Source organism: Canis lupus, chromosome 29 (genome assembly GCF_011100685.1).
Source record: "Canis lupus familiaris isolate Mischka breed German Shepherd chromosome 29, alternate assembly UU_Cfam_GSD_1.0, whole genome shotgun sequence".
NCBI classification, from domain to species: Eukaryota; Metazoa; Chordata; class Mammalia; order Carnivora; family Canidae; genus Canis; species Canis lupus.
In genome coordinates, this window is record NC_049250.1 from 19,635,121 (window position 1) to 19,659,785 (window position 24,665).

Consider the following 24,665-nt stretch of genomic DNA (forward strand, 5'->3'; position numbering starts at 1 on the left):
TGGTGCCTGCCTTCGGCCCAGGGCATGATCCTGAAGTCCTAGGATTGAATCCCCCATGGGGCTTCTTGCATGGAGCCTGCTTCTCCTCTGTCTGTGTCCCTGCTTCTGTGTGTGTGTGTGTGTGTGTGTGTGTGTGTGTGTGTGTGTGTGTCTCATGAATAAATAAATAAAATCTTTAAAAAAGAAAAGAAAACATGAATGCTGCATCTACTCTACATGCCAAGGATGAGAATCTTGCAGAATTACCATCCTCCTCATGCATTCTCGACATGCTGCCTTTGCTCCATTCATAGTCAGGGAAGGAGCCTCTAGAATCAACATCCCACAGGCTCCTTCATCATGGTTTCCTAACCTGGAAATTTTGTCCTCTTTTCCTCTGTGACTGCTAACAGATGCTGTCCACTTTGATAGCACATATCTGAACATCTCCAGAGCAGGGCATCAGTCTTGATTGGCCACTACTTACTTTACCTTTTTTCCTTCCAGTCAAGAAAGCATATTGGAAAGCAAGTAAAAGTGATACTGTATGGATAATCTCAAATCTGTGCTGAGTTTCTTTTTAGGTAAACCAACCTTGGTATGTTTGCATCCTTGAATATATTACTAGAAAAAAATATATTTGTGAATTATTAACAACTATGACATATCAGAGTGTGCAGTGACTTCATGACTGAGAAACATCCTTTATCTTGATGATCTGCAGTGAGGCCAAATCATGCCCTTTCTTCCCAAAGCATTCATTCATTATTTATGTATTCATTCACTGTTCTTTTATTCTTTCCACATTTAATGAGTATTTACTCTGTTACATTCTGAAGATACATGATGACCCAGACCAAAAATCCTTTAATGTCAATAAGCTAATATCTACTGTAGGAAGTTAGATATGTCAACAAAAGAAATTGGGATGTAAGTATAGGCGATGGACATAAATATAGATACTATATGTGATAGGTGGATAGATAGTAGTCAGACAGTAGATGACAATTGATATGTAGAGGTATAAGAGATATAAACCGTCTCTAGCTCCTCTGCAAGAGAAAGCCTTCCCAGCAGTGCCGCAGCCATGGACAGTATGCAGAGTCTAGAGCAGCAGTGTGGTAAATTGACTTATGCCTCAGCGTGGTCTGAAGATGCTCCATCGTTATGTTCCCTTCTATCTTCCTAGCTTTCGTAGTTATCCAGCAATCTACAAATCATTTAAGCACTGTTTATCAAACTTATGATGTACTGGGTACTTTGCCTAGGTGATCTCATTTAATCCTTGTAGGAACCCTGTTTGATCAGCTACTTTATGGACTCCAAGTCTTTTTTTTTTTAATATTTTATTTATTTATTCATGAGAGACACACACAGAGAAAGAGAGAGAGGCAGAGACACAGGCAGAGGGAGAAGCAGGTTCCATGCAGGGAGCCCGATGTGGGACTCGATCCCGGGACTCCAGGATCACACCCTGGGCTGAAGGCAGCACTAAACCACTGAGCCACCCGGGCTGCCCTGGTCTCCAAGTCTTGAAGAGCAAATTCCTACCATTAGTAAGCAATCATCATAATTCAACTCCAAGTTTGTCTGACTTAAAACTCATGCACTTTCCATTATACCAATAGAGTAAGGATAGTAAGAGAGCAGCTAATGAGCTACTGCAAAGAAGACTTTTTGAATCAATAATTTTCATAGAAAGGCCAATGCTAGAACAACATAATGCTTTCAGGAAATCACACTGAGATGAAGATCCAGGAAATGATGTTGCTCATTTTAATATCTCTCTCTTTTTTTTTAAAGAAGTCATAAACCGCATTTATTACGTTGGTATATCATACTGGTCTCATTGCTGTGGTTTCTGTCTCTCCCCACCCCATCCTCTAACGGTCTGGCTACACCGTGCATCCTTGAACCATTACTTCACAGCAGCACTATGCTTATTCCTCCTCTCTTAACACCATTCATTCACAGGGTCAAAGTTCTGGTCCACAAACCTTTCCCTCTAGGAAGTTCAATGCTTGTGAAAGAATTTGTAATAAACCAGGCCCCCTAGGATGGCCAGCTCCAGTAAGATGACGATGGAAAGTAGCTGCTTGCTGGTTGTCACTTTTCTGGACATTGAACGGAGAATCTTTCGACTTTTGCTCAAGTTATCGCTTGTGTTTACCAGCCTACTTTTAGTACGTTCCAACTGGTCACATTGTTCCCCCAGCTCTTCTATGATTTCTGAGCCAATCTGGTCAGTCTCTGTGGCAATCCGATGAGAACGCTCAATACTCCGGGTGGCCCGGTTCAGGCTATCAGTGCCTTGCAGAAGCAATGCCCTTTGAGATTGCAGCCGGGTCATATGTTCGTTTTCTACAGCATATGAACCATATTTCATGTCTCCTCGGCCTCCAGGTGTGGCTGTCAAAGGTGTGCTGCTCACTTCCCGATGGGGTTTGGCAAGGTCCTTCCGGTAGGTTCGAAGCTTAGACATCATAGGGTTACGGAAAGATAGAGGTGCATAACGTAGTTCCTCTTCCATCTCTGCCAGTGTTGCATTTGCTTCCTGTTGCTTTTCGTCAAAATCTCTGATCAGCTGCTTCTTCTCTTCCGTGCCTGCCATCCCCAGGAGCCGCTCCGGCACCCCTCGCAGGTCTTCATGGAGGCCGCGGAAGATCTCGTGAAGTTTCTCGAAATGCTCCGAGGGGACGGCGGAGGTGGCCGTGGCGCAGGCTGCACTGGAGCGGCGGCCGCCGAGATCTGGGGCCCTGGGCCGCCCCTATTGCGGTGTCACCCGCCCAGCCCCGCGGCATCACGGCCACCGCAGCCACCTCCGCCAGCTACAAGCAATGTCTCTTTTCTTTTCTTTTAGTATTTCTTGTGAAAAATTCGAAAGGGGACATTATGGGGAAAATACTTTTTCAAGATTTTTAATGTGATAGAACACCTGCAAATAGGGGCTCTTATGAACAACCATAAAAAACTGACATTAAAAAAAGGTAATTTATTAAATATGTACTTTGTAAGTAATTAGATATTATTGTATATCATATGCTTGCTAGCAAGCATATGATACAGTAAAAATGGGTGGAAAAAATGTTTAGGATCAGTACTTTTCAAATATTTAGTTATCTATTTATTTTAGTGATTTTTAAAAAAATAAATTGGTAAATCTTATGGTCAAGATACGGGAATTCTTTGTACTTTTCTTGAAATTTTTCTCCAGGTTTGAAATTTGCAAAAAAAATAAATAAATAAAGTAAATAATCAGCATATAATTGTATTGGGGTTTTTTGGTTATTAATTCAAAGCGCACTTAAATGTGGTTGAATCTAAATGGAGACTCTATTACATCACTAAGTCTTAGAAATTATGAATGCCCTTCATGAGGCAAGAGGCCAGAATATAAAAGAAAGATTTGTATTTAATATTTTTCGATCTATTCTCCAACAAAACCACTTTCTTTCTATATAAGCGCTTTCTCCATTGTTGACTCTTCTTTGAATATTTGGCTGGAACCAGCCCAACTCAATAGGACAGAGAATTGCCAGAGAAATGGGAGCCATGAAATGGAGGATACAATGCTGACTAGTAATTATTCTTATCCTAGAAGACTATCCCAAGCTGGGGGCAGTGAGATACAAGAAACTTGCTGAGCAACTACAGAAATTCAGCCAGCCAGTCAGTCGATAATATTGATTTGTGGTACCCTCTACACAGTAGAATACAGTGGTTCAGAACATGGTTTGGAAAGATAGGGTAAAATCCTGGCTCTGCCTTATTAAGTCTGTGGCTATCATGAGCAAATGACTTCACTTTCTGTATCATAGTTTCCTCGCCTATGAAATGAGACAATAATAACGGCTACCTTATGATGAAAATATGTATTATATACATTAATATATCTTCAGTGCTTAGAAGCCTGCTCAATTAATGTTGGTATGCACTGAGCTAAGTACTGGAGATAACAGTGGCGAACAGGATTGATGTGGTCCCAGCTCTGAAGAAGCCTATGCCTTCATAGTGGGGGATGCAGATTTGCAAAGTAGCAATTAACCATGACCGTGTCATGGTTGGGACAAATAGGAAAATAATGGCTAATATTTGCCATTCACATTATTTAAAGAGTAAATAGCATTTACTCTGTGACGTACGTATAAAGTGCACTACAAATTATTCACTTAATCCTCATAATAACTCTATGAGGAAGGTAGTATTATCAGCCGCATTTTGTCAATGAGGAACTAAAGTGTAGTGAGGTTAAGTCACTTGATCAAGGTCACACAGAAGACAACAAAGTGGGGCTTCAAACCTAGGCAATCATAATTAGTCTATGTTCCTTTTTTTCTTTTAATTTATTTATTTATTTTTGTTAGTAATCTCTATGTCCAACGTGGGACTCAAACCCACAATCCTGAGGTCAAAAGTCACAATGCTCTTCTGACTGGGCCAGCCAGGTGTCTCCTGTCCATGTTCTCTTTTTTTTTTTTTTTCCTGTCCATGTTCTTAATCATGCATTCTACCTCTTTTTTTTTTTTTTTTTTTTTTTTTTAAATGTTTATTTATTTATGATAGTCACAGAGACAGAGAGGGGGGCAGGCAGAGACATAGGCAGAGGGAGAAGCAGGCTCCATGCACCAGGAGCCCGACGTGGGACTCGATCCCGGGTCTCCAGGATCACGCCCTGGGCCAAAGGCAAGCGCTAAGCCGCTGCGCCACCCAGGGATCCCCGCATTCTACCTCTTTTGATTACCTGAACTCAGGGTACTTAGGGAAAAATTTCCCAGAAAACAGTGTCTATGCTATGACCTGAAGGCTGAGTTGGAGTTACCAGGATTGGAGCAAAGAAGGGGATAAGGAAGTGTTATAGGTAGAAAGAGTTTATGTGTTAAGTAGAGAGAAAAGAAAGCATGGTGAGGTGCCTGGGTGGCTCAGTCAGTGAAGCATCTGCCTTTGGCTTGGGTCATGATCTCAGGGTCCTGGGATCAAGCCCCACGTGGGGCTCCCTGCTCAGTGGGAGCCTGCTTCTCCCTCTCCTCCTCACTTGTGGTCTCTGCTGTTATCTCTGTCCCTCTCTCTCTTTCAAATAAATACATAAAATCTTTAAAAATCTTTTTTAAAAAGAGAGATTCAAGAGGCAAAAATATAGAGCGTGGTGGTTGAATAGTTCAGGAAAGAGATAGATGAAGAGTCATACATATATCAAGACTTTGGTTTGGATATATTTGAATAGGTGGTTTTGTACATTGGTGGTATCCAAATAGACATCCCAGAAGAAAAATGAGATTTATTTATTTGTATTAATTAATTTATTTATTTTAAAGACTTTTATTTATTTATTCATGAGAGACACAGAGAGAGAGAGAGAGAGAGAGAGAGAGGCAGAGACACAGGCAGAGGGAGAAGCAGGGAGCCCAACGTGGGACTTGATCCTAGGACTCCAGGATCACGCCTGGGGCCCAAGGCAGGTGCCCAACCGCTAAGCCACCCAGGTGTCCTGAAAAATGAGATTTAAATGGAAATTTTAGGGGATCCCTGAGTGGCTCAGTGGTTTAGCGCCTGCCTTCAGCCCAGGGCGTGTTCCTGGAGTCCTGGGATCGAGTCCCACGTCGGCTCCCTGCATGGACCCTGCTTCTCCCTCTGCCTGTGTCTCTGCCTCTGTCTCTGTCTCTGCCTCTGTCTCTGTCTCTCTCTCTCATGAATAAATAAATAAAATCTTTAAAAATAAATAAATAAATGGAAATTGAAAATCTTTGAATATACACTTGAAGGAAGCAACAGTAGAATTAAACTTTGTTTGCCATTTCTGTTTCCAAGTGTATAGTAACTGCTCAATGAACAAATCCTTTAATGAATGAGTGACAAGATGTAGGTATAGTTCTGAACTTCTAGAGAGATTTGGGCTAAAAGTAGAGATGAGAGAATCATTAGCAAGTAGAGTTTGAAGCCACAGAGCTGTATGAGATTATCCTCGATGACTGTGTACAGTAGGAACAGGGTAGGAGGTAAGACAGAGTTCCATGCATGGAATGTCAACCTTCAAGGGAATGGCCAAGGAAGGGAGGCTAATAAAGAGGAAGCCCTTTCAGAGTGATATGAGGAAAACGAGAAGGTGGCTTCTCTAGTAGAAGAAGGAATATGTAAGTGTTCAGTTTATAGATGCAAACACTATAAGAGGACAATAAAGATGAAAAAAGTGTCTTTTTTTTAAGATTTTATTTATTCATTCATGAGAGACAGAGAGAGAGAGAGAGAGAGAGAGGCAGAGACACAGGCAGAGGGAGAAGCAGGCTCCCTGCAGGGAGCCTGATGTGGGGCTTGATCCAGGGTCTTCAGATCAGGCCCTGGGCTGAAGGCGGCGCTAAACCGCTGAGCCACCGAGGCTGCCCTTTTTTTTTTTTGAGAGAGAGAGAGAGACAGACTGACAGACAGACAGTGAGTGGAGGGTGGGGCAGAGAGGGAGGAAAAAAAGAGAATCTCAAATGGATTCCTGGCTGAGCATGGAGCCTGACATGAGGCTGAATCCCACGACCTCGAGATCATGACCTGAGCTGAAATCAAGAGTTGGACATTCAACCAACTGAGCCACCCAGGTGTCCCAAGAAGAGTCCATTTTAACAATTAAAACAATCTTGCATCCTTGTCAAGAACTTCTGAGTGGAGAAGAGGGAGAAACCAGAGGGCAGGGAGGGAAGGAGGAAGTGTGGAGGTAGAGACAGTGAGTGTACAAAATTCTTGCAGAACATTTGCTTATAAAAAGGAAGGGAAAGATGGTGATAACTGGAGATACTCTAGAGAAACCCATGAGTCTGTTTTTGTTACCTTTTATGTAAGGATTTACAGTTAGTGGTGGTGAGGAGGTTATAGATAACAATGGTGATAATGTTATTGTCCTTGTCATTGCTTGAGATAGGGACAGTGAAGTATGTTTTGAATGAAGGGAAGGAGGGAGAAGTCGATGCTGAGGAGGAAGGGACACATGGAGAATGGTAATCCAGAGTTTGGGATTAGTTTTTGATAGAATGAAGGGCATGTTTTCCCTTTTGTCATGAGAATAGGAGAGTAGAGTAAGTGCAGAATGTAATTTAAGTATGCAATGGACCAGAACTTGAAGGCATTCTCTCTCTCTCAATCTCTCTCTTTTTTTTAAGGCATTCTCTTCTGATGGCTTCTATCTTCTCTGTGAAATTGTAGATTGGGCATATTTGCTGACAGCACTAGAAGGCCTGGAGATTTTAGGACAGAGGAGGTTTGAAATGAAAATTGTGATGAGTGGAAAAGTAAGCTCACTAGGGCAGAGAAAGAGTTGCCAGGCAGTGTTGAGAGTTCGCCTGAGGTTGGAGACAGAGGCTTGTAGAAGGTGGCACTGAAATAGCCCAGGGTTTGGGTTTTGCCTAATGAATGTGATAAATAGACAAAAGGCAAAAGGTTATGACAGGAGAGTGGTTGGAGTCCCTGGGGAATCTGAACTGGACCAGGAAGAAAGGAAAGACAGGAGGGGTGCAGAAGACTGAGAAAAAGTAACTCAGACAGCAAGGTCTAGAGATGCCAGTATTTTCTATTTTCAGAAGGTAAAGTTCACAGCCATGTCAGACAGAAGTCTCTGAATAGGGCAGAGAGGAACATAGTTCCCTGACATAAGGAGTCATTTTAAATGGATGGAATTTGGGGATGTCTGGGTGGCTCAGCAGTTGAGAGTCAGCCTTGAGCTGGAATGTGATCCTGGGATACTGGATGGAGTCCCATACGGGGCTCCCTGCAGGGAGCCTCCTTCTCCCTCTGCCTGTGTCTCTGCCTCTCTCTCTGTGTGTCTCTCATGAATAAAAAGATAAATCATTTATAAATAAAATAAATAAAATAAGTGGAGGGAATAAAAATAAAAATAAAAATAAATGGAGGGAATTTGGGGTGCTGGAGTGGATCAGTCAGTTGGGCATTTAACTCTTGGTTTTTAGCTTGGGTTGCGATCTCATGGGTCCCTGTCTCCAAGCTCAGTGGGGAGTCTACTTGAGGATTTTGTCCCTCTGCACTCCCCCCCCCAAAGTAAATAAATAAATAAATAAATAAATAAATAAATAAATAAATAGAAGGAATTTGCACTTCATCAGCACGTATGAAGAGTCAGGCAGGGATCCCTGGGTGGCTCAGCGGTTTAGCACCTGCCTTTGGCCCAGGGCGCGATCCTGGAGACCCGGGATCGAATCCCATACCGGGCTCCTGGTGCATGGAGCCTGCTTCTCCCTCTGCCTATGTCTTTGCCTCTCTCTCTCTCTCTCTGTGTGACTATCATAAATAAATAAAAATTAAAAAAAAAAAAGAGTCAGGCATTATGCTATGAACTGTACGCATAATTCATTAATTATGGATTAATTCATTTGACCTTCAAAATAAAGCTAAAATCAGAGATTATTATTCTCTTTATTTTTTTCAAAGATTGATTGATTGATTGATTGATTGATTGGAAACACAAAGAGAAAGGCAGAGACACAGGCAGAGGGAAAAGCAGGCTTCCTGCAAGGAGCCCGATATGGGACTTAATCCCGAATTCTGGGATCACGCCCTGAGCCCAAGGCAGACGCTCAACCGCTGAGCCATCCAGGCATCCCTATTAATTCTCTTTAAAGAAAAGCTGTGCTCAGGACATTTGCCAGTAAGGGACACAGTTTGTCAAGGATTTAGTGGAGACTCAAATCTTTCTATTTTTTTAAGTAAGCTCTACCCACAACATGGAACTTGACCTTACCACCCAGAGATTGAGTATTATGTTCTACCAACTGAGCCAGCTAGGTACCCCATTTTGATCCCCAAATCTTTTCATTTTGTTTTGTTCATTTGTTTTTTAAATAAGCTTAATGTCTTTACTTTTTCAAGTTTCTTTATTTTTTTAGTAACGTTACACCCAACATGGGGCCCAAACTCACCACTCTGGAATCAAGAGTCCCATGCTCTTCCTACTGAGCTAGCCAGGCACCCCTGTTCTCACCCCCAAATCTTACCATTTTTCCAGAACTGCTCCAGAAGTCACTAGAAAGAATTAAACCTCTTTCGTATCTTTTTGGTTTTTCATTATTAGTATTATTATTTTTAGAGTTTTTCTTTATTTATTTAAGTGTACTCTACACTGAACATGGGGTTCAAATGCACAGCCCTGAGATCGAGAGTCCCACGCTCTACCGACTGAGCCAGCCAGGTGCCCCTAAACTGATTAATTTTTAAAGACTAGTTTATTGGGACACCTGGGTGGCTCAGTGGTTGAGCATCTGCCTTCGGCTCAGGGCGTGATCCCAGAGCCCCAGGACTGAATCCCACATCGGGCTCCCTGCATGGAGCCTGCTTCTCCCTCTGCCTGTGTCTCTGCCTCTCTCTGTGTGTGTGTGTCTCTCATGAATAAATAAATAAAATCTTAATAAAAGAAAAAAGACTAATTTATTTTTTAATTTTTATTTTTTTTAAAGACTAGTTTAAAAAAGATGTGACATAGGGGCACCTGGCTGGCTCGGTCCATAGATCATCCAACTCTTGAACTTGGGTTCATGAGTTCAAGCCCCACATTGGGTTTACTGAATTGAAACAAATAATAAAAATAATTAATTTATTAAATTCAATTGATTTAAAGATTAATTTAAAATTCAAGCCATAAAGATGGATATGCTTAGGGAAAACCTTCAGGTAAGGCTGGTGGGTAGAATTTATCTTCACCATTCTTGGTTTCTTCAATAACCTACTAGAATATTTCCTTGCACACACAGGCAGATGTGTATATGTGTACATACATACTTACATGTGGTTTTGCACCCTCCTTTCCATATTTAGCAATAGATGTTGGAATTATTTGCTACAACACACCTTTTTACTTTCAGATAGCCCATTATTCTCCAGTTACCAAAAATTATTTAACCCTACAACATATTTTAGGTTATTTTCCATCTTTTCTATTACAAATAAATTAGTAATTATCACCCTTGTAAATGCTTGTTTCCATGTGGAATTAGATTTTGAGGTGAGAAAGTTAGTAACGTCTATATGGTTTATTGACTGAATTGTATTTTACCTCAGCAATTTGAACTTCTACCTTTATTCTATAAAGGATAATTTTGTTGTATTTCTGTACTCCCTGTCACGTTTCATTGATCTATATATTCTTGATCCGTATATTCATGTGACAATACTAAATTGTTTCACATACTGAAGCTTCACAAAACATTTTTTTTAAGATTTTATTTGAAAAAAAAAAAAAGATTTTATTTGAGAGAAAGCCAGAGTGAGGGGGAGTGACAGAGGGAGAGGGAGAAGCAGACTCCCACTGAGCAGGGAGCAGGATCATGACCTGAGCTGAAGGCAGATGCTTACCCGATTGAGCCACCCAGGGGCCCCTACAAAACATTTTGAGATCTATTAAGGATAAAACTCCCTCATTCCTTTTATTTGTTGATTTTCTGAATTTTCGTGAAGAAATTGCATTACATCGTAGAGAGGAATTACTTTAGAGATACTTCTCCCCCACACTTTATTTTATTTTTTTTTAAGATTTTATTTATTTATTCATGAGAGACACACAGAGAGAGGCAGAAACATAGGCAGAGGGAGAAGCAGGCTCCCCTCAGGGATCTTGATGGCGGGACTCATCCCTGAACCCCAGGATCATTCCCTGAGCCGAAAGCAGAGCCTAATCGCTGAGCTATCCAGGCGTCCCTCATTCACACTTTATAATAAAGCATGTACTAGAGATACTCAAAGAATCAGAGATTTGACTAGGGCAGGAAAAAAAGGAACATTCAGATGTTAATTAGCTCAGCTGGGCCACACAGACACCTCCTTCCTGAAAGAAAGAGGATGAGGAAGACAATTTTGAGAAGGGAAGAGTTAAGATGAAACTGGCATTCCCTCCCCGCTTCGATATGGTTTCTCTTCTCTCCACTCCACTGTAGGGCTCTGGACAGGGACACTGGGCTTTCTGGTTCCTGTATACAATGGGCTGTTCTCTTAGGGGCCTATGGCTAGCCTCCAAAATATAGCAGTACTTTGTTGGTACCTTCTTAAAGCTGTAAGATCAGACGCAGTTGGAATGGCTGCAAACCTCAACTCCTTTAGAATTTGTCTTTCCAGTCCACATGGTGACATTCGGATCACACACACAATAATCTCTGCCCTTACTTCCCGGCTCCCTACCCCCTCCACCTCTTCCCCCACCTCCTAGCCTCCCCTGACAACACTGTCCTTATTCTTTCCCCACTTGAGTTCCTAAGTATTTTGAGTTCCTCAGGAAGAGTTGGGGGGGAGGGGAACTACACTGACAAGACCCGGGAGTTACAAAGGCTCCCCAAGAACCTCCAATATTTGCCATACAGCAAAATTTACCCGAATAGATAGCTCTCTACAGAGTCCACAGTAGTATCTAGTACAATGTTTGGAAGCAGAGGTACTCAGTATCTGTTGAATTATTTGTGGCTCATAAATCAAAATTACTGCAGTCCTTAGACACAACTGCAGGTTATCCCAAAGAACTCATCTCTGTGGAACTTGACAAAGATAAAATTTGTTATAAATAAGTATAGTTTCATTGACATTCAGTCTAGGGCAAGTAAATTACCCAATGAGGTGATTTATAAATTCATTCAACTTAATTCTCTGATAGGAAGCTGAGCAATGTGCTCTGGTCATTGGGTCTGATTTATATGAGGAAAACGTACAAAAGAAAATGGAGGTTCTCTATCTTGCTCTTGTCCTCTCCTGGTCTCCTGTTACTATATAACAGGCATCTTTTTCCTTTAATTACCTTCTTCATGGCTTGAGAGCTTTGATGACTTGATTAAGCCTTGCAGTGCAGTTCCAGTCCCTACCCATCTGATTAATTAGCCCAAACCTTATTAACTTCCTAATTCTGATCAATAAGGCACTGATGCCAAACTGTGCAAGGGCAAACTAAGGAGGCAATTTTATTTAAAGACAGAGAACTTACTGGTTTTTAACCATCTTTTTTTTTTTTAACCTTACTTTTTAATGCAGCCAGGTTGAAATACAGTAATACATGAATAGTTCCAAGAAGACCACAGATCCTGCAATCATAGCCATTTTGTTTGCTGCAATAGTCCTATCTGATCACACTATTTGGGGACCTTGCATTAGCAACACAGGATCTCCATTATTCCGGAAATCAGGTAGGTGTTGCCCATGACCAGAGAAAGAATGTGATGATGGTGAGGATGATGATGACCTTCTCTGCAGGAACTGACAAAAGAGGTAAGAAACTCCTCTCCCTTAAACCCAAACTCCGAAGGGCGTTCCCTACCACTGGGGGAATATTTCAATTTTCTTTTCTTTCTTTCTTTTCTTTTTTTTATTATTTTTATTTATTTATTTATTTTTAAAGATTTATTTATTTATTCATGAGAGAGAGAGAGAGAGAGGCAGAGACCCAGGCAGACAGAGTAGCAGGCTTCATGCAAGGAGCCCGACATGGGACTCGATCCCGGGTCTCCAGGATCTGGTCCTGGGCTGAAGGCCGCACTAAACCGCTTAGCCACCCGGGCTGCCCCAGCCCCCAGCTTTATCGAAATATAATTTATTTAAAAAAAAAGAAAAAAGAAATATAATTTATAGATAACATTGTGTAAATTTAAGGAGTTTAATGTGAGGATTTGATACATGTATATATTGTGAAATGGCTACCACAATAATGTTAGTTAATAACACCTCCATCACCTCATCTCTCTGTGTGTGTGTGTGTGTGTGTGTGTGTGTGTGTGTTGAGAACAAGTAAAATCAATTTTCTTAGCAGCTCTCAAAAATATGATACAATAGTGTTAACTACTCATCATGCCTTGCCTTGGGTCACCAGAACTGATTCATGTTGTAAGTGCAAGTTTGTATCCTTGACCAACATCTTCCCATTTCCTCACCACTTGCCCCTGGCAATCACTGTTCTACTCTGTTTCTATGAGTTCAGCTTTATTAGATTTCACATATAAGCGAGATCATACAGTATTTGTCCTTCTCTGTCTAATTTCACTCAGCATAACGCCCTGAAGTTCCTTTCATATTGTTGCAAATGGCAAGATTTTCTTCTCTTTTTTTTTTTTTTGATTTTCTTCTCTTTATCTGAATAATATTCTACTGTGTGTGTATAGCTATATATACTCCCCCACATTTTCTTTATCCATTCATCCATCCGTGGACAGATATTTTCCTTTTAAAAAATATATTTTTTAGGGATCCCTGGGTGGCGCAGCAGTTTAGCGCCTGCCTTTGGCCCAGGGCATGATTCTGGAGACCCGGGATCGAATCCCACATCGGGCTCCTGGTGCATGGAGCCTGCTTCTCCCTCTGCCTATGTCTCTGCCTCTCTCTCTCTCTCTCTCTCTGTGTGACTATCATAAATAAATAAAAATTAAAATATATATATATATACTTTTTAAAGATTTCAATGCATCTTCTCCAGGTTACAGAGATCTATAGAAAACCAACATCCCCTTCCACCAAGGTAGGTTCATGACTTCGTCTCAGTTCTGTTTCCCTCCATCATTTTTAAAATCTGGTCTAGCTTCAACCCTCCAATGTCTCCCCAAATCACATGAGATTCTAAAGTTTAAGGAATAGACTAGATCTTGTTTTGTACTCTGTAATCACGTCAGCATTAAGCATGTACTAAATCAAATTATTTTGTGTCTTCATGATCTGTGTCTCCAGACACCTGTTTCATCACCAAAGGCTCCACTCCACAGAAGCCTGGGAGAAAGGCTTTACTTGCCAGACTCCCCAGGTCTGTGCAGCAGGGGCTGTGCCAGCACTGAGACCTTCTGGCTCATTCCCTCACCCAGTCCCTCCCCTACCATCTCAAGCTGCTTTTCCCTATACTGTCGGCTTAAGAAAATCACCACCAAATAAGTACAGTTTCTTACTTTTGTCTCCAGTTCTTTTTGCTAATAAGGTAACACATGCGTGATGGAACCAGTTCAGACACTACAAAAGGGTGGACAGTGAGAAAGCAGTGCCTCCTTCCCTTTTGTCTGAGTTTTCCTCATCTAATTGCCTTCCCACGAATTTAACATGTTCTCAGTGTTGTGTGTGCCTTTCCAGAGATAATCTACTAGTAAGTGTATATATATATATGCTTTTATACACACACACATATATGTACACTTATATTTTTAAAATGGAAAGAAAAGAACAGGCAGCTAGTCTATGGTTTTAGCCCTACTTCATTTCAAAGATGTAAAACAATCGTAATAAATCATACCACAAGTGCAATTCCAGAACCAGTAAATACAGTACACAGCTTCCACAAAATTGAATGCAACCAACTGAACTTTTCACGTGAAAGATGGGGAAAGAGAGAAAGGTGAATTGCAACCAGCTAATAATAGCTTTGAGGTTTAGGCAGGATAACTTGATGACTGAGCAATTTTTAATATTTTAATTCCAGAAAGCTTTAAAAAAAATTCCACTCTAGTACCCCACAAAAAATTGACATTAAGGGTTAAGAAACCACAAAGCAACTAAATAAAATCTGATATTAAGAATCAGAGAGGCGGAGAATGGGATGGCACCTAGGTGGTTCAGTCGATTGAGTGTCTGGCTTCTGCTGGGGTCATGATCCCAGGGTCCTGGGATGGAGCCCCTCATTCAGCTCCCTGCTCAGTGGTATCCTGTTTCTCCCTCTCCTTCTGCTGCTCCCCCTGCTGTCTGTTTCAAATAAATAAATAAAATCTTAAAAAAAAAATCAAAGGATGGTCTAAAAAAAGAAATGAAAGAAAAAAAAAAAAAAGGCCACCTGACTGGTTCAGTCTGTAGAGTGCAAATCTTTTTTTTTTTAAGATTTTATTTATTTATTTATTTATTTTAATATTTATTTATTTATGATAGTCACAGAGAGAGAGAGAGAGAGAGGCAGAGACATAGGCCGAGGGAGAAGCAGGCTCCATGCACCGGGAGCCCGATGTGGGATTCGATCCCGGGTCTCCAGGATCGCGCCCTGGGCCAAAGGCAGGCGCCAAACCACTGCGCCACCCAGGGATCCCAGATTTTATTTATTTATTCATGAGAGACACAGAGAGAGAGGCAGGCAGAGACACAGGCAGAAGGAGAAGCAGGCTCCATGCAGGGAGCCCGATGAGGGACTCCATCCTGGGACTGTGGGATCATGCACTGAGCCAAAGGCAGTGAGACACCCAGGCGTCCCGAGTGTGCAACTCTTAATGTCAGAGTCATGAGTTCAAGCCTCACATTCAGTGTAGTCTACTTAATATTAAAAAATTAAATAAAATTAAAGAATCAAGTAACATTAAAAAAAAAAGAAAAGAATCAAAGAACATTCAACTTCTAAAAAGAATATAAGACACATAGCAAAGAAGCCCTTAGATATCAATGAATTGCCAGCAGAGAAGCAAGCACATAAGCAAGCTTCATAAATACTTCCTAAATGACTGTGGCTTCTACAGATAGCCCACAGACCATGCTTCCTCTAACTCAAAAGGAAATTTCAGAAGCTTAAACTCTTCCTTTGTATTCTGAAGATTGCAGAAACAATATTAGATTTCATAAAAAAAAAAATTTTAACTTTGAAAAAGCAACAGAAAAGATATTCATAAATGATTGAAAAGCAGAGGGACGCCTGGGTGGCTCAATGATTGAGTGTCTGCCTTTGGCTCAGGGCGTGATCCCGGGGTCCCAGGATCGACTCTGGCATTGAGCTCCCTGCGAGGAGCCTGCTTCTTCTCCCTCTGCCTGTATCTTTGCCTCTCTCTGTGTCTGTCATGAATAACTAAATAAATAAAATCTTTGGGGAAAAAAAAAAAGGATTGGGAAGCAGAGACAGGTAATTTGGTTTCAACCAACAGCTCTGTATTGCTCTCTCTTCAGCGCTGTGACCATTGCTGTACATGAAGATGGCCGTTGTTTTTGTTTTTTTAAAGATTTTATTTGTTTATTCATGAGAGACAGACAGAGAGAGAGACAGAGGCAGAGACACAGGCAAAGGGAGAAGCAGGCTCCATGCAGGGAGCCCGATGTGGAACTCGATCCCAGGACTCCAGGGTCATGACCTGAGCCTAAGGCAGAAGCTCAACCACTGAGCCACCCAGGCATCCTGAAGATGGCCATTGTTAGAGGAATTCATAAATATGATCTCCCCGCTCCTATACACACACTGCCTCCAAACGGTTTCCCCACTCTCCAGCCTTTCAGCCACCCCTGGCCATAGTCCACGGTGCCAGTCTAAAGCACCAGTCCTGGCTCATTCTCTAAACTCTTGAGTGAGCTCCCACTCAGACATTCACAGCTTACAAATCCCCTGCCTGATTTCTGAGTCTCATGCCTTTTCCACCCCCAATCTCCCACTTCATCCTCCATCTATAAGACTGCTTACACCTCCTTGCTTTCATCAGGATGTCTTCATTTTTGCTCTGCCTTTGACCGTACTATTTCCTCCACCTGGAAGGTTCTCCACTTTTCCTTTGTTTGGCTAACTCTTGCTTTCCTTTTAAGACTTGGCTTAGGCACCACTTCCTCCAGAAAGCTTTCCCTGACCACCAGTACCCCATTGTAGCAAGTTACTAAGTGGAGGTTATACTTCCTGACCTGACAAAGTTGTCATGAGAATGAAAAGAGGTGATGATCATAGAAGAGCTCTGAAAATAATGAAAACTTTTAGATCATTGGAGAGTAGGGTATTGGCAAAATAATGGCAGAGTGGAGGTGTGCTTGCGGAGGCAGACAATCTCAAATGTTGGCTCTGCCATTAGCAACTGTGTGATCTTAGACATGTGCTAGAACTACTCTTAGCACCTTGGTTGTTACATCTTTAACATGAGAGTCACCCTCTTTCCCTGTGGCCTCTGAGCAAGTGGAGATGGAGGTTCCCAGGAGTGTTGAAAATTCTGCCTTCCATAGATCACTCCCGTGGCCAAGACTTCAAACTGGGGTGCTGTGCTCGCTTCGGCAGCACATATACAAACTGGGGTGCACATACCTGGGGTAGACACTTGCTAGAAATTATATGACCTTGGATGGTCTTTTTTTTTTTAAGATTTATTTATTTATTTATTTATTTATTTATTTATTTATTTATTTATTATGATAGACACAGAGAGAGAGAGAGAGAGAGAAAGGCAGAGACACAGGAGGAGGGAAAAGCAGGCTCCATGCCGGGAGCCCGATGCGGGACTCAATCCCGGGACTCCAGGATTGCGCCCTGGGCCAAAGGCAGGAGCCAAACCACTGAGCCACCCAGGGATCTCTACCTTGGATGGTCTTAAAGGAATTATTTTCCAGACCCTTTACTTCCATAGTTACCCAGCTTTGCAACAGCTTGATAAAAGAAAAATGCAACTCTCACTCATCCAAACTGATCTGTGGTTCAAAGTGTAAAGCCCCCTCCTGGGGCCCCAAATGACCACACCAGTCACCTTAGATAAGTCTCTGGGACTTGCATTCCTCTATATAACCACAGCTCTATTAAAGGAAATGCATGACCTTAGAAATGTAATATTTTGGTCTGCAGTGAAGATTTTTATTTTATTTATTTTTTTAAAGACTTTATTCATGAGAGACACAGAGAGAGAGGCAGAAACATAGGCAGAGGGAGAAGCAGGCTCCATGCAGGAAGCCTGATGTAGGACTCTATCTGGGGACTCTGGGATCACACCCTGAGCCCAAGGCAGATGCCCAACTGCTGAGCCACCCAGGCGTCCAGGATTTTGATTTTAAAGATATGATAGAGTAAATGATGGCATATGGAAATTTTCCTCTTTCCCTGATCATTTGACAAAGAATGCTTCATTCCTGAGATCCAGTGCCAAGAGAAAAAGGAAAGAGCATGGGTAAGGCATGTTGAATGCTTAAAAAGATTTTAAATGTGAGAAATTTTTTCAATTTTTCTCAATACTCAGTTCTGGGACTCAGCACTGTGGGGGTGGGGTTACCTTTAAACAGCTAAAACAGTATGGATCAGTATAACAGATTCCTTTCAAATGGGACAGGAATTGTTTTTGTAACTACCAAATTATTAAAAACATGGAGGATAAAACCGTCAAATAAAGCTTTTATATGATTTCTTTATTTTTAAAGATTGAATACTTTTTAAAAAATATTTTATTTATTTATTTGACAGAAAGAGAGAGAGAGAGCATGAGCAGGTGGAGAGCAGAGGGAGAGGGAGGAGCAGGCTCTCCACTGAGCAGGGAGCCCAATCTGTGGCTGGATCCTAGGACCCTGGGATCATGACCTGAGCCAAAGGCAGACACTTAACCAACTGAGCCACCCAGGCACCATTCTAACCACTGTCCGTCTCTTCCCAAAGCCCACATGCCCTTCACTCTTCCACCTTCTCAGGTCTTCCCACCACAGCTGCCTTTCTGTTCGTACTGCCACCTTGCCCTGTGTGCATTGCTAGCAACAACAAAAGGCTTCTTGGTTTGCCCTGCACACAGCCTGCTAATTCATGCCTTCTCCACATGCCACATATAACAGGGATCATATAAGGGGTGACCTAGCCAATGTGTGTGGAGGGAAAGTGGAAGTGCCAAAGAAAGCTTCCTGGAGGGAGAAGCATTTAAGTTGAAAACTAAAACTAAGTTGACTTGGCAAAGAGGATGGATAGGAGAGAGGGCAGGAGATTGTGTGACTCCAGGGAAGAGGGAATGCATGTGAAATGACCAATGTACCTGGATCACAGGAAAGTAGACATGAGACCAGAAAGGCTGGCAGGAACCAGATCAGGTGGGACTCTGAACATATGTTAAAGCGACTGGACTTTTCCTAAGAACAACAGAATGCCGCTGAAGGGCTCTAAGCAGGGGAGTATTAAAACCCAGTGTGTTCTTTCAAATGTCAGACTGCTGTGTGGAGAAGGGAGTGAGAGGAGGGTACCAATTCAGAAGCTATTCCAACAGCAGACAAATGCAGAGTGGCTCAGACTATGCGTAGCAGTATAGGTGGAGAGAACCAGGCAAGTTTAAAGGACAGAAGAAGATAGAATTGAGGGGATCAGACATTGTGTCCAAGGGAGAGGAAGGCAGGGATCAAAGATGAGTCCTTTATTTCTGACTTGGCATCCAGGTATGTAGGTGCCATACCTTTAGATGAGGTGACAGTCAAGAAGACGCTTCTAGCTTGATGTGCCTGTGGGACATGCTGATGGAAGGGCTAGGAGGCAGTCTGTACTGGAAAGGGAGATTTGGGAACCACATGCATCAATGTGGTATTCGAAGCCAAGAGAGTGAATGAGATCCCTAGGGAGAGTGTGCAGGCAGGCAGAGAAGAGTCCAACCCTGAAGCTCAGAGACCATTCAACATTTAAAACAGGGGCCCCAGAGCACCTGGGTGGCTCAGTGGTTGAGAATCTGCCTTTAGTTCAGGTTGTGAACCTAGGGTCCTGGGATTGAGTCCCACATGGGGCTCCCAGCATGGAGCCTGCTTCTCCCTCTGCCTGTGTCTCTGCCTCCCTCTCTCTCTCATGAATAAACAAATAAAATCTTAAAAAAAAATTAATGTGTCTGTACACACTAGATTCAGGTGACTTATCCATGCCAAGAAACTGTCAGGCCCAAAGATGAAGCAAGCCCCATCATTTGCATGACTGAAAAGCTGTACCTTTGAGATAAAAAATTTTCCTGACAGTGTTTCCAGAGTCTGGGGACAATTTTATCCTGTTTATCACTTATCTCCAGCATCACCTGCCTTGCTTAGAATTGGTGTTAATTAAAAATGTCAGGAAGGGAGAGCTTTGGCTAGCTCAGTCAGAGGAGCACAGGTGACTCTTGATCTCAGATCATGAGTTCAAGCCCCAAGTTGGGTGTACAGATAAATAAATAAAAACATTGGGGGATCCCTGGATGGCTCAGCGGTTTAGCACCTGCCTCGGCCCGGGGTGTGATCCTGGAATCCCAGGATCGAGTCCCACATCGGGCTCCCTGCATGGAGCCTGCTTCTCCCTCTGCCTGTGTCTCTGCCTCTCTCTCTCCTTGTCTCTCATTAATAAATAAATAAAATCTTAAAAAAAAAAAAAACATTAAAAAAGTGTCAGGAGGAAGATGAAAAAGTTCTGGAGCAGATGGTAGTGATGGCTGCACCATAATGCGCATATACTTAGTGCCACCGAGTAGTAGACTTAAAAATGGTTAAAATCACTCAAAAGATTTAAAAACAGTCTCAAAATATCATTTATTTTAAAGATTTTATTTATTTGAGAGGGAGAGAGCAACCACAAGTGAACAGGGATGGCAGAGGGAGAGGGAGAAGGAGACTCCCCACAGAGCAGGGAGCCTGATGCAGGACTTGTTCCCAGGACCCTGAGATCATGACTTGAGCTGAAGGCAAATGCTTAACTGACTGAGCCACCCAGGCACCCCTCAAAAAAGATATCTGTTATACCTAGGTTCATGGCAAAATTATTTACAATAGCCAGAAGGTAGAAACAAGCCAAATGTCTGGGGACAGATGAATGGATAAGCAAAATGTCGCCTTTATGTACAATGTAATATTATACAGTCTTACAAAGGAATGAAATTCTGACATGTGCTAGAACATGGATGAACCTTGAGGACATTATGCAAAGTGAAATAAGCTAGTTACAAAACAACAAATATTGTATGATTCCATTTATATGAGGTACCTAGAGTGGTCAAACTCATCATAGAGACTGAAAGTAGAATGGTAAAGGGGAACCCCCTTATACTGTTGGTAGGAATGCAACCTGGTGCAGCCACTCTGGAAAACAGTATGGAAGTTCCTCAAAAAGTTGAGAATAGAGCTACCCTGTGACCTAGCAATTACACTACTGGGTATTTACCCCAAAGATACAAATGTGGTGATCTGAGGGGCAAATGTCCCCCAATGTTTATAGCAGCAATGTCCACTATAGCCAAACTGTGGAAGGAGACAAGATGTGCATCATCAGATGAATGGATAAAGAAGATGTGGTATATATGCACAATGGAATACTACTCAGCCATCAAAAAAAAAGGAATCTTGCCAATTGCAACTACATGGATAGAACTAGAGGATATTATGCTAAGCGAAATAAATCAATCAGAGAAAGACAATTATCATATGATCTCACTCATATGTGGAATTTAAGAAACAAAACAGAAGCTCATAGAGGAAGAGAGGGAAAAAAACAAGACAAAATAAGAGAGGGAGATAAATCATAAGAGATTCTTTTTTTGAAAAGATTTTATTTATTTATCCATGAGAGACACACATACAGAGAGAGGCAGAGAGAGAAGCAGGCTCCACACAGGGAGCCGGATGTGGGACTCAATCCTGGGACTCTAGGATCATACCCTGAGCCAAAGGCAGGTGTTCAACTGCTGACCCACCCAGGCATCCCAAGAGATTCTTAATCACAGGAAACAAACTGAGGGCCATTGGCGGGGGTGGGGGAACAGGGTAACTGGGTGATGAACATTAAGGAGGGCACATGATGTAATGAGCACTGGGTGTTATATAATCCCTGACCTCTGCCTCTCAAACCAATAATACATTATATGCTAATTAATTGAACCTAAATTTAAAAAGGTTAAAGCTGTATATTTTCCTGTTAGTTCTTTAGCTCCATAAAGTACTATTTTATATGTTATATATGTTTTGATATGTACTATTTTGTTTATAATTGAGTTCTGAGGGGCACCTGGGTAGCTCAGTTGAGTATCTGCCTTTGGCTCAGAGCATGATCCTGGAGTTCCAGGATCAAGTCCCACATCGGGCTCCCTGCATGGAGCCTGCTTCTCCCTCTGCCTATGTCTCTCTCTCTCTCTCTCTCATGAATAATAAATAAAATTCAGTTCTGAATGTTTTCTGATGTTCATTATAGTTTCTGCTTTGAACCTTAAGTAATCAGAAAGGGTTTCTTAATTTACAAACATAGAGGAATTTTTCTAATTATGTGTTTTTGGTTGCAAATCCATTGTGGTTGGAGAACTTCATCTGTATGATACTATTTTGGGGGTGGGAGTAAGGGTAGGTTTATTGAAACTTCTTTGGAAACACCATTTGGTAAAAATGTTTCAAGAATGTTTGGAAAGAATGTACATTTTGAGCCATTAAGTGCAGCATTCAATATATGCTCATTAGTTTAGATTTATTCACTGTGTTGTTTAAGCTTGCTTTCTTTCTTTCTTTCTTTCTTTCTTTCTTTCTTTCTTTCTTTCCTTTTTTATTTTTTAAGATTTCATTCATTTATTTGACAGAGAGAGGGAGAGAGAGCACAAGCAGGGGGAGAGGCAGGCAGAGGAAGAGGGAGAAGCAGGCTTTCAGCTGAGCAGGAAGACCAATGCAGAGCTCGATCCCAGGACCCCAGGACCATGATCCCAGCAGAAAGCAGATGCCTAACCTGGGCCACCCAGGCTCTCCTAAGTTTTCTATAAAACTACTGATTTTTATGTTATTTCAATAGCCAACTGCTGAGAATGTGTGTTGAAATCTTTCAGTATGATGGAGGATATGTCAATTTTCCTTGCTTTGTGTGTTTCGGGCTTTAACTAGGTATAGGTAACTTAGAATTGATATCTTCCAAAGGAATTGAATTTCTAATCATTATGTAATGATTGTTTTTGTGTCTAATAAAGTTCATCTATAAATGAAAAAAAAAGGAAGGAAGGAAGGAAGGAAGGAAGGAAGGAAGGAAGGAAGGAAGGAAGGGTGCCAGGGGCTGGGAGGAGGGTTGAATAGAAGTTATTGTTCAATGAATACAAAGTTATAGTTTTACAAGACGAAAACAGTTCTGGAGACTAATCCTGGTGTTAGATGCACCACAATGTGAATGAATGTACTTAATACCACTAAACTGTACACTAAAAGGAGTTAAGATGCTAAATTTTATGTTATGCATATTTTACCATAATTAAAGTAATAATGAAAATGATTTAAATAATAAATTTTAGGGACGCTTAGTGCCTGCCTTCAGCCCAGGGCGTGATCCTGGAGTCTCAGGATCCACTCCCACGTAGGGCTTCCTGCATGGAGCCTCCTTCTCCCTCTGCCTGTGTCTCTGCCTCTCTCTCTCTCTGTCTCTCATGAATAAATACATAAAATCTTTAAAAAAATAAAATAAAATAAATTTTAGGTTTGGTGTATTTTACCACAATAATAAAAAAAAAGAAATTGCATGCTGCTGCAATGAGTGCAAACTATGTAGTTTCTGAAATTAGAGCCCCAAATGAAAACCTTCTTTGATCAAGAAAAGTGAATGTGGGACGTCTGGGTGGCTTAGCGGTTAAGCCTCTGCCTTCCAGCTCAGGATGTGATCCTAGAGTCCGAAGATCAAGTCCCACATCAAGCTCCCTGCATGGAGCCTGCTTTGCCTTCTGCCTATGTCTCTGCCTCTCTCTGTGTCTCTCATGAATAAATAAATAAAATCTTAAAAAAAAATTTTTTTTAGGTGTACGTGCAGTTGCCCATTAGGAGTTTATTAATGATCTTACTTAGCAAGAGTAGATTCCATCCGTGCTGAGGACAGAAAACAAGGAAAAGATTGCAATTGTCATAAATGCTTTGATGTAATAAGTGCTTCTACATTTTTTTTTAAGTGCTTCTACATTCTATAGCATTATGGCATGCTATGCATTACTCAAGAGTGCAAGCTAAACCCTTCCAATGGCCTCCAAGGTCCTCCAAGACTGTATGGTCTGCAACCTCCCACCCCTTAATCCTATCATTCTCCCTGCCTCTGCTCCAACCAGCCTGGCCCCTTTGCTATCCTTTCATCACAGACACATTTTGTCCTTAAGACTTAATGTGCCTGCTCCTCAGACGGGAAGGATCCTCCCCAGATAACCACCCAGGACTTCCTTACCTTGGTGGTGAGGCCTGCCCTGACTGCCCTTGGTCTGATTACCACCTTTTCATATTCCCAGTTCCCCTGACCTTGCCTGATCTCCAAAGCACTTGCTTTTGACATGACACATTTCCTTTTTCATTCTGTCTGTTCCCTAGTGAAGGTTTCCCCCACCCTCCACCACTAGAATTTAAGCTCCATGAAGGTAGGGGTATAGGTTTTGACATCCATGTGTCCCACCCACCTAGAGCATACCTGACACAGCATAGGTTCTCAAAAATATTTGGTGAAAGAATGAATGAACCAATTAACAAATGAGAAAGAGTACGAATTACATGTTTACACTCAATAGTCACTTACACTTAGAATTCACATCTGGGCTCTGCTGCTCACTAGCTGTGTAACCTTTTTTAACCTTCTTTTTCTCATCTGTTGATTGAAAAAAAAAAGATATTACCTCATAGGATTATTGCTTAGATTATATAAGGCAATTAGCATACAGTGCTTAGCACCCTGTAGAGAGCATATAGCATATGCTCAGGAAATGCGGGATGCTGTTACCATATGTTATTTATCATTCCTATAGTCATTGCTTTATTTAATTTCCACACTAATCCTAAAAGGCTACTATTATTCCAATTTTATTTTATTTTTAAGAGAGAGCATGTAAATAAGGGAAGGTGAGGGGAGAGGGGAGGGAGAGAATCAGACTCCCCTGCTGAGTGCAGAGCCTGATGTGGGGCTTGATCTCATGACCTTGAGATCATGACCTGAGCTGAAATCAAGAGTCTGATGTTTAACCAACTGAGACACCCAGGCGCCCCTTATCCTATTTTACAGATAAGGAGGGGCACCTGGCTGATTCAGCCAGTAGAGTGGGCGACTTGATGGCAGGGTTGTGAGTTTGAGCCCCACATTGGGTAGTTAC

The 24,665-nt window shown here is 41.7% G+C and overlaps 1 protein-coding gene across 1 annotated transcript; it reads right to left on the reverse strand.

Moving 5' to 3' along the window:
- Window positions 1-1,881: 1,881 nt before the first annotated feature.
- LOC119877727 (vesicle transport through interaction with t-SNAREs homolog 1B-like) lies at window positions 1,882-23,860 on the reverse strand. The gene is made up of 2 exons (XM_038579854.1): window positions 23,756-23,860; window positions 1,882-2,746 (listed from the first exon to the last, which is right to left on the reverse strand). Exons 1-2 carry the CDS (start codon window positions 23,858-23,860, stop codon window positions 1,994-1,996), a joined length of 858 nt encoding a protein of 285 aa, XP_038435782.1. The 3' UTR covers window positions 1,882-1,993.
- Window positions 23,861-24,665: the final 805 nt, after the last annotated feature.